The 14004-nt window shown below is 40.4% G+C and overlaps 1 protein-coding gene across 6 annotated transcripts in view; it reads left to right on the forward strand.

The window, feature by feature from the left end:
* The window catches only part of Potec (POTE ankyrin domain family, member C), a 167481-nt gene that overhangs the window by 104606 nt on the left and 48871 nt on the right, over positions 1 to 14004 (forward strand). For all 6 annotated transcript variants that reach the window (XR_015640926.1, XR_015640927.1, NM_001446960.1 and 3 more), the window contains 2 exon segments: positions 9109 to 9139; positions 13018 to 13066. Coding sequence is in view for 4 of the 6 variants with exons in the window: in NM_001446960.1 (NP_001433889.1) it covers positions 9109 to 9139; positions 13018 to 13066 (80 nt within the window). In the remaining 2 variants the exon portion in view is untranslated.

The following is a 14004-nucleotide window of genomic DNA, read 5'->3' on the forward strand; positions in this document are numbered from 1 at the left end:
TAAATATGGCCATTTTTCCAAAAGCAATCTACATATTCAATACAATCTCCATTAAAGTTTCAACTTAATTTTTCATAGAGTCGAAAGAGCAATTTGCAAATTCATTTGGAATAACAAAAACCCAGGATAGCAAAAACTATACTCAACAATAAAAGAACTTCTGGAGGAACCACCAACCCTGACATCAAGCAGTATTACAGAAATTCATAGGCAAATGGTCGGAACTGGAAAATATCATCCTGAGTGAGGTAACCCAATCACAGAAAAACACACATGGTATGCACTCATTGATAAGTGGCTATTAGACCAAATGCTTGAATTACCCTAGATGCCTAGAACAAATGAAACTCAAGACGGATGATCAAAATGTGAATGCTTCACTCCTTCTTTAAAAGGGGAACAAGAATACCCTTGGCAGGGAATAGAGAGGCAAAGATTAAAACAGACACAGAAGGAACACCCATTCAGAGCCTGCCCCACATGTGGCCCATGCATATACAGCCATCCAATTAGACAAGATGGATGAAGCAAAGAAGTGTAGGCCGACAGGAGTCGGATGTAGATCTCCCCCGAGAGACACAGCCAGAATACAGCAAACACAGAGGCGTATGCCAGCAGCAAACCACTGAATTGAGAATAGGACCCCCGTTGAAGGAATCAGAGAAAGAACTGGAAGAGCTTGAAGGGGCTCGAGACCCCATATGTACAACAATGCCAACCAACCAGAGCTTCCAGGGACTAAGCCACTACCTAAAGACTATACATGGACTGACCCTGGACTCTGACCTCATAGGTAGCAATGAATATCCTAGTAAGAGCACCAGTGTAAGGGGAAGCCCTTGGTCCTGCTAAGACTGAACCCCCAGTAAACTAGATTGATGGGGGGGGCGACAAGGGGGGGAGGATGGGGAGGGGAACACCCATAAAGAAGGGGAGGGGGGAGGGGGATGTTTGCCCGGAAACAGGGAAAGGGAATAACACTCGAAATGTATATAAGAAATACTCAAGTTAATAAAAAAAAAGCAGTATTACAGAGCAATAGTTATCAAAACTGTATGGTATTACAGAGACAGGCAGGTAGATCAGTGAAGTAGAATTGAAGACCCAGAAATGAACCCATACACCTATGGTCACTTGATATTTGACAAAGGAGCAAAAATCACCCAATGGTTCTTCTTTAACTGGAGGTCAGCATGTAGAAGAATGCAAATTGATCTATTTTTAATCACCTTGTACAAAGCTTAAGTCCAAGTGGATCAAGGACCTCCACATCAAACCAGATACATTCAAACTAATAGAAGAAAAGGTGGGGAAGAGTCTTGATCACATGAGCACTGCAGAAAATTTCCTGAACAAAATACCAATGGCTTATGCTCTAATTTCAAGAATCAACAAATGGGACCTCATAAAACTGCAAAGGCAAAGGACCCTGTCATTAGAACTAAACAGTAACCAACAGATTGGGAAAAGTTCTTTATCAATACTACATCTGATAGAGTGCTAATATCCAAAGTATAACAGAACTCAAGAAGTTAGACACCAGAGAGCCAAATAATTGTATTAAAAATGGGGTACAGAGCTAAACAAAGAATTCTCAGATGAGGTATATTGAATGGCTGAGAAGCACCAAAAGAAATATTCAACATCCTTAGTCATTAGGGAATTGGAAATCAAAAGAACCCTGAGATTCTACCTCACACAAGTCAGAATGGGTTAGATAAAAAACTCAGGTGACAGCAGATGCTGGTGAGGATGTGGAGAAAGAGGAACACTCCTCCATTTTTGGTGGGATTTCAAACTGGTACAATCACTCTGGAAATCAGTCTGGAGGTTCCTGAGAAAATTGGACATTCCACTACCTGAGGACCCAGATATACCTCTTCTGGGCATATACCCAAAAGATGCTTCAACATACAAAAAAGACACATGCTCCACTATGTTCATAGCAGCCTTATTTATATTAGCCAGAAGCTAGAAAGATCCCAGATGGCCTTCAACAGAGGAATGGATACAGAAAATGTGGTACATCTACACAATGGAGTACTACTCAGCTATCAAAAACAATGACTTCATGAAATTCATAGGCAAATGGATTGAACTAGAAAATATCAACCTGAGTGAGGTAACCCAATCACAGGAAAACACACATGATATACACTCACTGATAAGTGGATATTAGTCCAAAAGCTCGATTTACCCAAGAATCAATCCACAGACCACCTGAAGCTCAAGAAGGATGACCAAAATGTGGATGCTTCACTCCTTCTTAAAAGGGGGAAAAAGGGGGACCGTGGTGGAGGAATTAGAAAAAGGATTAAAAGATCTGAAGGGGCTTGCAAACCTATAAGAACAACAATACTAACCAATCAGAGCTCCCAGGGCCTAAACTACTACCCAAAGACTATACATAGACTGACCCCTGGCTCCAACTGCATATGTAGCAGAGAATAGCCTTGTTGGGTACCAATGAAAGAAGCCCTTGGACCTGCCACTGTTGGACCCCCATTGTTGGGGAATGTTGAGGGACTGGAAGTGGGATGTAGATGGGAGGGGAACACCCTTTTAGTAGAAAGGGAGCGGGCTTACGTCCAGGAAACTGGGAAAGGGAATAACATTTGAAATGTAAATAAGAAAAATCCAATATAAAAAAGAAAGAAAATACAATTCATGGAGATTAAACATTCATCATTGAATGAAGAAAGATTAAGGTAAAAAGACAAATTTAAAAAATAATTTGAAGTAAATGAAAATGAAAACACAGTACAACCAAGCCTCTGGGACACACTGAAAGTAGTACTATAAGGGAAATATATAGATGTGGGTGTCTATAGTCAGAAATCAGAAAGAGCACAAATAAGCAACTTAATGGTTCAAGTCTAGAATTTGGAAAACCCAAAAGAAACCAAACTCAGGTTTAGTAGACTCCAAAAAGAAAAAAAAAACCAATTAGGATAGAAATTAATGAAATACAAATGAGGAACAAGTCTGTAGTGGTTTGACTAAGAATGACACACACACCCATGTATGTATATATATATGTATATATATGTATATATGTATATATATTCCATAAATATGCACTTATTTATTAGGACATGGCATTATTTGAGACAGATTAGAAGGATTATGAGGCATGCCTTGTTGGAGGAAGTGTGTCACTGTGGGGTGAACTTTGGGGTATCAAGAGCTCAAACCAGGTGCAGTCTCTCTCATCCTCTGTAGGATTAATGGTAGGGTTCTTTGTCTGCTTTGACATAGTGCTGGGGCTGTTGGAGAGGCTGGACTCAGGAAGTTTGACAGCACTTATCCCAGGCCGCCCCTGGGCGGGAGTCGGGCTGTGGGAAGTCGCAGGACAACACTCCCAAGGTCGGGAAGCATGATCTGAGGCATAGGACACAGTAGGAGCTGGCTTGGGGTCCCCAGGCCTGTAATGACGCCAGGGCCATCGGTTCTCAGGCTCTTGGGCATCCTGGTGCTGCTTCGATGCCTCAGAAGAGCTGACAATGGAGTGGGGGCCCGTGGGCCTGGATCTAGCCTGGGGCCTAGGGAGAAAAGAGGGGGTACGCTCCAGCTGGTCCAGAGGGGAAACTCCTTGGCTGGTAGGCTGCTGTGGTCTTGGACTTGGTGGCAGCTACCTCTGGTAGCGCAGGGGAGGCCTTATGGGGGAGATTAGGCAAAGGGCTCCTCTGTAGGTAAAGGGCTTCTCTATGGCTCCCCATGGTGGATCCCATGAAAAGAGGCAGTTCATGGTTTCCAGGCATTTACCGTCATGGTAAAAAGTGGATGAATAAAGCCGTCTCCACTTTTCAGAGTGGGTCTGAGATTAAATACCTTTTGCAGGGAGGAGTGTCTGGGAAGGGAAGCGTCATTGGCTAAGCCTCCAGGCCTTTAGATACCACATTAAATGGAGATTTTGCCTCGAGCCTAGTGACTGGTGGTCACATCCTCCACCTGTGAAGGGTTTTGGAGCATTGCTCTTGCATGACTGATGGTCACAAACCTATGGAGGGCTGTGGGCCAGTGACCGGCCTGGCTTTCTGGGAGTCAGGTTAATCTCCTGCCATCCCTTCAGGGTCTCTGGGGTTCAAATTTCCTCAATTCGTAACCAGGGTGTCTTTCAGTGTCCTTCAATCCTTTGCCAGGATAGTCATGATTCTATTGCTCCAGGGTCTGTTTGTCTTTTGCCATGTTCCCAGCCATGATGATAATGCACTAAACCTCTGAAACTATAAGCAATTCTCTAATTAAACGCTTCTCTCTGTAAGTGTTTTCTTAGTCAAGGTCTTCACAACATTGAAAAGTGACTAAGACCACAGTTGGTACCAGAGAGCAGTATATTGCTGTGGCAGGTCTGACCAACTGTTTGTTGGAAGAATGTGGACGATTTGGGGATTTTGGATGCTTTATGTGGAGGCCTACTCGGCCATCCTGGTAGGACCATGGACAGCTTTGCTGAGGGCAGTGTGGACTATAGGGTCCATCACAAGATATTCCAGAGGGTAAGAGTGTTAGTAAATGGCCCAGAGACTGTTTCTAGGATAGTTTGGTGGAGAATGTGGCTGTTTTCTGCTATTTTTTAAAAGTTTGCTGGAGGATAACATTTTCAGATTATGATTTTGACAGAGATGTTTTTCATGACAGACTAGCATTGACTGTATCATGCAGTTACTAGGAATCACTGTTATGTGGACCTATAATGAAAAGAAGCAAACTGGATGGAGAGAAATTCGATGTGTCCAGTTTGAGGAGAAAAGGAGCATCAGGAAGTGTAATGTAGCTAAGTCCAGTCATCGCAGAGATAAAAAGTTTAAAGGAATACAGGATACTAGATTGAAGAAAGATTGGTGACTAGGGCAAGATTTCACTCCCCAACCTCTAATTAAGCTTCCAACTTGTGAAAAGAATTGAAAGAAAAGCTTCAGCAGTGAAGAAAACCATCACCTGCAGAAATCTGATGTAAATGTGATTGGTGGATGGGACCAAGTTCCAGTCCCATCAAGCAGCAAACCTTGAACAATTTCAGTCATATGGTTCTGGCTTTAGAATCAAGGCTATAAAAAGGGGATTGTGGGCTAAGGGAAGCTGCAGAAACCAGGCATATGTCAAATGTGTCCCTCGATGGAGTCTCAGCAGGGCCAATGTGTGAGGCTAGAAGGTGAAGCCTAGACTATGTTGGAGACTCCTAGATGCCAAAGGTGCCATAGTCATGGCACACTTGTAGAGGAAAGCTGTGGACTGGGTATGGACTCAGCTCAAGAAAGAGAAGTCTGTTGCAGTTAGAATCTGAAGAGTGTTTTGACATGAGACACGGAGATGCAGAATTTGGTAGCTTCTAGACATCATAATGGGGCCATGAGTGGACAAAATCTAAGCAGTCGTTCTTTGAGAAGATAATTAAAATTGTAAAACTGAAACCTACCTAACCAAAAGGAAGAAAGAGGTGACTCTGTTTAACACAATCAGAAGTGAACAGAGAAATATTACAACAGACATCAAAGAAATTCAAAATATAAGAAAACATCTTTACAACAATATATTCCCTTAAATTGGAAAACCTAAAAGAAAAGTATGCATTTCTCTAAAGGTAAACCAAGAAGAGACAAACAATTTGAAATAGACCCTGTGGTCTGACTGAGAATGTTCCCCACGTATGAATATATTTGAACATAGTCACAAGTTGGTGGTTGTGTTGGGGATGTTTAGGGGATATGACTTGTTGAAGGAAGTATGTTACTGGAGGTGGGTTTTCAGAGCACAGCAGATGGGCCCCATTTCAAGTTTGCTGTTTCTGCTTCACTCTAGTGATTCAAAATAAGCACTCTCAGCTTGTGACTCTAGCCTCCATACCTCCACATTGCCATGCCTCCATGGCATGATGGCCATGGGCCCTTATCTGTCTGGAATTGTAAGTCCTAAAAAACCTTTACTTCTATAAATTGCCTTGGCCATGGTGTTTTATCATAACAATAGTACAGAGCTGTAGCAAACAGAGTATCGAAACAGTAATGAAAGCCTTCCAACTAAAAGAAGCCCAGTACTAGGTAGAGCCTCAGCAGCATTCTACCAGACTTTTCAGAGAGTATTTATGACCAATACTTCTTATTTAAAAAAAAAACTGAACCAAATTAAAGGAGTATTTCCACTCCCGTTTTACAAAGCCAGTATTACTCTAACACCAAACCCATGTAAAGGCACAACAATGATGTATAATCTAATATCTCTGATGAACATAGGTGAAAAGACCCTTAATAAAACACTTGAAATACAAATACAGGTATAAAGCAAAAAGATTATCCAACATTGGATTTGTCCAGAAGATATAGGGTTAGTTCAAAGTACTTAAGTCAACAAACACAATAAACTCTATAAATCGCCTTATGGACAAAAATTACATAATAATTTCAAAAGGTCCCAAAAAGGCCTGTGGGAAAAATCCAACACGGCTTCATGATAAAATTTCTAGAATGGGACTGCAGGCAATGTAACTTAGAAGGTGTACTTTTAAAATTGGCCTCCATAACTTTATTGTATGAACCTTGTTCTATAAAAACATTAGAGTGTGAATACCCTGGATGAAGCTACAAGACAATTTTCTTCTCATGGACAAGTACAAACAAGTGTTCACAAGGCTGATTTAAGTTCCCACTATTAGTTTGTGATGCTGAACAGTAAATATTAAACTCAAGACCTTCCAAATACTAAGCAAGTGCTCACATACTAATTTCCAACCCCGTATGTATGTATGTATGTATGTATGTATGTATGTATGTATGTATGTATGTATTTGAGCTTTACAAGGAGTGAAAAAAATCACATCTAATGTTTCCCTGGGATAGTCAAGTGTGGGCACAATCTGAAAAATTGAGAGGTTTAATTAGTTGGTATATCTGTAATTTCTTTCTTTTTTTTTAAAATTATTTATTCGCTTATGTTATGAGTACACTATTGCTGTCCTCAGACACACCAGAAGAGGGCATCAGATCCCATTACAGATGGTCGTGAGCCACCATGTGGTTGCTGGGAATTGAACTCAGGACCTTGGGAAGAGCAGTCAGTGCTCCTAACCGCTGAGCCATCTCTCCAGCCTGGTATATCTGTAATTTCATATCTGATTATCCGTGTCCTTCATTGTTGGTAATCGCCCCGGGCTCATTTTTTTAATACTTGTTTGTAAGTTTTCCTTTACTATTAGCTATGATTTGGGGTCAGATATACTCTTAAAATTTTTTTAAACTCATTCATTTTTATTTTATGTGTTTTGGTTTTGGCTAAATGCACCATGTGTACGCAGTTCTTACAGATGCCAGAAGAGGGCATTAGGTCCCCAGAAATTGGCTTTATAGACTGGCGTGAGCTGCCTTGTGCATTCTGGGAATTGAACCTGAGTCTTCTGGAAGGGTATCCAGTGCTCTGAGGCATATCTCTAGTCCCAAACAGACTCTTAAAGGTTCAGTCACTCCAGTAGTTCCAGCAGTTCCTTCTATGAGAGACAAAATATCCAGTAGCATTCAATCGTATTTTCACCAAATGGAAGAATGAGATAATAGTGAGAATTGAGTGATGCTGATTTTGAGGAGGACTGAGGACTAGAAAGATGCAGCAACAAATTTCTTCTCCACTGGCAGCCAGAAAAGTGTTTTGATGATGTCTTAGTTAGGGTTTGTATTGCTGTGAAAGACACTGTGACCATGGCAACTCAAAAAGAAAGCATTTAATTGGGGCTGGCTTGCAGTTCAGAGGTCTAGTTCATTATCATCAGGGTGGGAAGCATGGCAGCGTGCAGGCACACATGGGGCTGGAGGAGGAGCTGAGAGTCCCACATGTTGATCCACAGGCAGCAGAGGCAGAACTCACTTGAGCATGAGACCTCAGAGGCCGTTCCCACAGTGACTTCCTCTAGCATCTACACCTGCCCCAGCTCCCAATAGTGCCCCTTCATCTGGGCCTGTGAACCATTTTTATTTAAACCATCTCAGATGGGCCCTTGTCCCTGGTCTCTTTCTGTGTTTTGCTGAACTGTGCAGTATAATGAACAGACGGTAGGCTTTCTTGTTATATCATTTTACCTTCAACTAAATAGTTTGCGTGAATTTCTGAAGAGGTTCAGTTGTGTCAAGAGAAAAGCAGATTTCTTTTTAGAATTTTTCCTTGGGTAATTACTTCAAAAATTAAGGTATTTGCACGACACTGTTGGTTTCTGGAAAGAAACTTATTCTGCTAATGTCAACATGCTCTGACAGTCTGCCATAGGGTTACCATGCTCTGACACTGCTGTGATGTCACCATGCTCTGACACTCTGCTATGATGTCACCATGCTCTGACAGTATGCCATAGTGTCACCATGCTCTGACAGTCTGCTGTGATGTCACTATGCTCTGACACTCTGCTGTGATGTCACCATGCTCTGACAGTCTGCTGTGATGTCACCATGCTCTGACAGTCTGCTGTGATGTCACCATGCTCTGACACTCTGCTGTGATGGCACCATGCTCTGACACTCTGCTGTGATGTCACCATGCTCTGACAGTCTGCTGTGATGTCACCATGCTCTGACAGTCTGCTGTGATGTCACCATGCTCTGACAGTCTGCTGTGATGGCACCATGCTCTGACAGTCTGCTGTGATGTCACCATGCTCTGACACTCTGCTGTGATGTCACCATGCTCTGACAGTCTGCTGTGATGTCACCATGCTCTGACAGTCTGCTGTGATGTCACCATGCCCTGACAGTCTGCTGTGATGTCCCATGCCCTGACACTCTGCTGTGATGTCCCATGCCCTGACACTCTGCTGTGATGTCACCATGCCCTGACACTCTGCTGTGATGTCACCATGCCCTGACACTCCCTTGTGCTCAGATAGGATTGTGGTTGTGATACATGACAATCTTGTACAAGGCATCACATTTTGACATATTTCATTTTTCTTCTATACAATAATGACAAGGAGAAATAACTTTTAATATATCACTTACTCTCAATTAGTAATTCATACTGACAGTAGTATATTTCATATTGATGGTAGAATATTCTCATACTTAATACTGCACTTTTAAAACTTAACAATATTTTATCTACACAAGGTAACTTGTGACTTTTCTTTGTCAGAATTTCAGAGTTCTGAAGACTCTTCAATCAGGTAGGACTTCTGAATTTAAGAAATAATGTCAACTGATTATAGAATAGGATGAAAGGACACTTTGTGTTGCTGTGCCTTGTCCTTGGTTCTCAGTTGTATGTTTAAAACATGTTGTTTGTTATAACTATTGCCACACTTATGCAAAAGAACCTGTGCTTTTATGACATTTTTAACTAATTAAGCAATCACCATTCAGAGTTTGATTAACTATTCTATCAAGTCATAACTCATAAATATTCAGTCCATGATGTAAATATCAGACTACCTCATTATATAATGAATTATCTTGTTTCTTTTCATAGACTGAGAACCCCCTATATAGCACAGGGGCAGGAAATAGATACATATAAAGTTAATTCAGAAAATCATGATTTTATGTTAAATGTGCTTTATAGTTTGCCTAAGAAATAAAGGTATAATCCAAGAATGTATCTTAATGCTTTAAAAATGCACCAAAGGTTTGTCCAGCAGATCTCACTTAAGCATGGCTGTGAAATCACATGTGGTGCATAGCAATATGGAGAAATACTGTGTGAGAAATGCTTTACTGGAAGTGCAGAGTGACTGTATGTGCAGTGTGCATCTAGATCGAGGAGATTTAAATTTTACACACTTATTTCTCAGTTGGCCTTTGTTACAAACATTTATCTCAGACTAGGAAAATAAAATCTTCCTTTCCTTCTTTTCTTTTTTTCTGCAACTTCACTCTTTTCTTATTTCATACTCCCACTCCTTTTTTTGCTTGTTTTCAAGACAGGGTTTCTCTGGGTAACCTTGGCTGTCCTGGAACTCACCAGGCTGGCTTCAATCTCTTGAAGAGATCCACCTACCTCTGCCTCATGAGTGCTGGGATTAAAGGTGTGCACTACCACTGCCTAGATTAGCTTTACTTTGGTTCATGACTTCTTTTTATGCTCATAGAGGAAAAAAAGCACAAGAATTTCAAGATTTTAAGTAATCTTTGGAAACTAACAGACTGGCCTCTAGCTCATCAACCTGAACTTATACCACAAAGTGGCGGTTGTGATGGAGAATCTTAGACTTACAGATGCTAAAGTAGAGTATCTGGGAACAGCAAACCTGAAACTCATATTAATTAATTCTAAGGTCAGTTCTCTTATTTAACAGTTTATGGGTGAGTGTTTTAATACTAGAATTGATCAATGAGTCTAGTCATCCCAAAGTAAGAAGATGGGATTAGCAAATGATTGAAAAGGCAGAGGTTAAGGATGGAATAAATTGAGACAAATTTGGAACAATATTGGATTTGATTAGAAGGAACAGGAATTTAGAGCAGATATCAGGATCTTGGCTTTTATTTTAAGTCTGACAAAGATAATGCAAACTATAGACAAGATATTGGAAGGTTCCATGTAAGGGTGTGTGGACACTAGGGGTTCAAGGGTATTCTGAAAAATTTATTTCTTTTCTTTGCTTAGTACTAGGAATTGATAAAATTCCCTTTGAAAGTTGTTAAAAAATCACCCTATGACACTGGAGAATGTCCATATAGAATGTAGGGACGCCGCCTTATTTACTTCACCTCATTTTATAGAGAGTGAATTAAAGTCCCTTATGTACCCTGGGCAGGTGCACCCTCAATGGCAATTCTTTTCCCACTCACTGCTATACTTCTTATGTACATTCCTGGTCATGGTTGGCAAAAGGCTCTTGAACAGTTGGCCCCAGGCTACTGTGAGTTCATGAGTTCAATGGCCTTCTCATATCCACCTGACACTGTTGGTTATAGTTCTCACTAACCTCTGGCTCTTATAGTCTTTCTGTGCCCTATTGTTCCTTATTCTCTTAGTCTTTGGGGTAGGGATTGTGATTAAGATGTCTCATTTAAGTGCGAACACTCCACAGACACATCCTTTCTGCAATTTGACCATGTGTGAGTCTCTATATAAACCACTGTCTTCTGCAAACAGACACTTTTCTCATGGGAACTGAGAACTGCTCTTTTCTATGGGGCTAGAGACAAATATTTACAAGGAAGTCTGATACAATGCACTCTTAGCAGAATAACAGTAGTGGGTTCTCCTGTAGGGCCTATGAGCTTCCCAGCAATGCATCATTTGCTGGATTTACACATATATTTCTTTTCTGTGAGGAGAGCCTTCAATACAATCAGTAAGCAGTTTGTTTTCCCATAGCATTTGTAGCATTATTTTAAGCACAGCCATATTATCTTGCCTGGATGGTAATTATTGTTGCCCATAGTGTTCACAGCTGGGTAAGACTTTTACCTTTCTTACTTTGCTGCCTTCATAGGATATTCTAGTATGAAAGTTAGTCAGGAAGAAGGAAGCTTCCTAGTAAGTACCAGCTTGATTTCTTCAGTTTCTGTAACCACAGAATGTAGTTTTCCCTACGATCACTGCATATGGAGTCTTCAGCAATGGAGTCTTACATCCAGTTCTAGTGGGAAACCAAGATTAATGTCAATAGCTATATTGCTTTGGGGGTCTTCTGGGATACCAGGAGAAGAATTCCACACACAGAACTGGGATTTTTTGATATATTTTAACCTCTATACAACTCTATTAAAATCTCTCTCTCTCTCTCTCTCTCTCTCTCTCTCTCTCTCTCTCTCACACACACACACACACACACACACTCACACACACACACAGAGCTGTATGCTGGAGGGAGGGATCAGTAGTTAAGACTCTTTCAGACGACCAGAGTCCTGGCATCCATGTGAGATGATCACACCTGCCTGTAACTCTAACTCTAGGGAATCTGTCACTCTCTTTTGGCTTCTGCTGGCACCTGTACTCATGTGCACATGCCAACACAAAGTTACTCATACCTACATGTAAACAAAACTAGTAAATTAAATGTTTAATATATGTATACATATTTAAGAAGTTAATCAAAGGATGCATTTCTATGTGGCTTTTGAACATACTTAGTGTTGGTCATTGCTCTTTTCATCCCCTCCTCTGCTCATCTCCCTCTCCCTTACTGAAAACTGTGGCTCCAGTTATTCCCTCTCCCTTTATAACTTCTGTGTTCTAGTACTATAATTTTTAATGTTACATTCTTTTTGTGAAAAAAGTTTCCAGTAATGACTGTAAACATATTCTTGGACTTTACAAATTTATCTCTTCAACATTTTAAAATGTCTCGGGAACTCCTCTACTTTTTTTTTTTTACAGGCAAAGAGAAGTAACAGATTTGAAATTGTTTTTAAAGGTTGTGTGTGATGTGGTGTGTGTGTGTGTGTGTGTGTGTGTGTGTGTGTGTGTGTGTGTGTGTGCGCATTTTTGCAGGTCTGGTGGATGCTAGAAGACCCCTGTAGAGGTGGAATCTCACGTCATTGTGAGCCACCTGGCATGAGTATTGAGAACAAACTTTGGGTCTCTGAAAAGCTCACACGTGCTCTTAACAAACCAGGGAGCTGTCTCCTCAACCCTGCAGTGGGTTCTCTTCAATAGACGTATTCCATAATGAGGAAGAAATGTACCACACCTGAATAATAAAGCTTGGTGTTTGATCCAGGATTAGAGGATGGAGAAAAGAGCTCATCATTGTAATGTGCTTTATGCTGTCAGATTAGTTTCATTTCTATGAATGAACCATTGATAGGAATTTTAGTTGTTTTCCTATACAATAGACAGTGTTTAAATGCAAAGTATTTCCAAGGCTCAGACAAAATATTGTCATGATATGAAACTATAAGTAATGTACCATCAAGCAGTTCTCAGATAAGGATAGGTGTAGGCAGGAATGGTTAACTAAAGATGGTTTAAACACTCAAGTCAAATTATGGTGACAAAGTAAAGAAGTGTAATTTACTATGTAGAGAGCTGATCTCTTACAACAGCTGAGGATTCGTACTTACACACCTTGCTGTACTTTTTACTTGGAAGGCCTATCAATGAAGTGGATGCTGAAGTGACCTCATCTATGGCAATTGAGGTATGTAAGGTTGGTCCTGGGGAAACATACTCATTGTTGAATTTAATTTCTTACTTAGAATTTTCATAACCATTACTTCTTTTCTCATATAATTAATTCTTAGAGAATTTTATACAGTGAATTTTAATCATATTTCTCCCCCTCTCTAAACTCCCCTCAGGTTTCCCCTCCCTAAACTTCCCTCAGGTCTGCCCCCACTTCTCTACCCAATCATTTGTCTTTTCTTATATTAAAATTAAATTTATTGATTTATAAGGTTTGATTGAGTGTGTGTGTCTACGTGTGTGTTCATGTGCTCTCATGAGGAGGGCAGAGGATAGCTTGCTAAACTCAGTTCTTTCCTTTCATTTTGTACACTGTAGGCATCAAAGGAAGGCCTATGGATCAAACTCAGATTGTCATGCTTTACAGCAGGTGCTTTTTACTTGCTGAACTAGTCCCATCTTCCATTCCTCATTTCCTTATTCCTCATTTCTTGTTTCTTAAACCCACACAGTCAAATTTGTGTTCCCATATATTATCAATATCTTTCTTACAAAAACAATTTATGTAAACCCTGTTCACCTACATGATACTAATTCCAAAATATTCTCTTTGGATGCAATGCAACATACATGGATTCCCTTTTCCACTCCAGCATCTTAATGTAAAATTGATTTCCTTACAGTAGAAATCTTTTTAAAGAAAGAGATTTTCATGACTTATTATACTAATTTAAGATATACAAACTGCCAGGTATGGTGATGCATGCCTTTAATTGTACAACTTGGTAGAAAGAGATAGGAAGATCTCTGAGTTTGAGGATAGTCTGGTCAGCAGACTGTGTTTGAAGTCAGGGCTACACAGAGAAACTGTCTTGAAAATAGAAAACAAAAAGATATGAGTACTAATTTAGGTGTTTGTTTAAAACACCCATCTTAATTATGCTATGAAATTCA

The sequence above is a fragment of the Rattus norvegicus genome, chromosome 17, assembly GCF_021556685.1.
Source record: "Rattus norvegicus strain SHRSP/BbbUtx chromosome 17, alternate assembly SHRSP_T2T, whole genome shotgun sequence".
Classification (NCBI taxonomy): domain Eukaryota; kingdom Metazoa; phylum Chordata; class Mammalia; order Rodentia; family Muridae; genus Rattus; species Rattus norvegicus.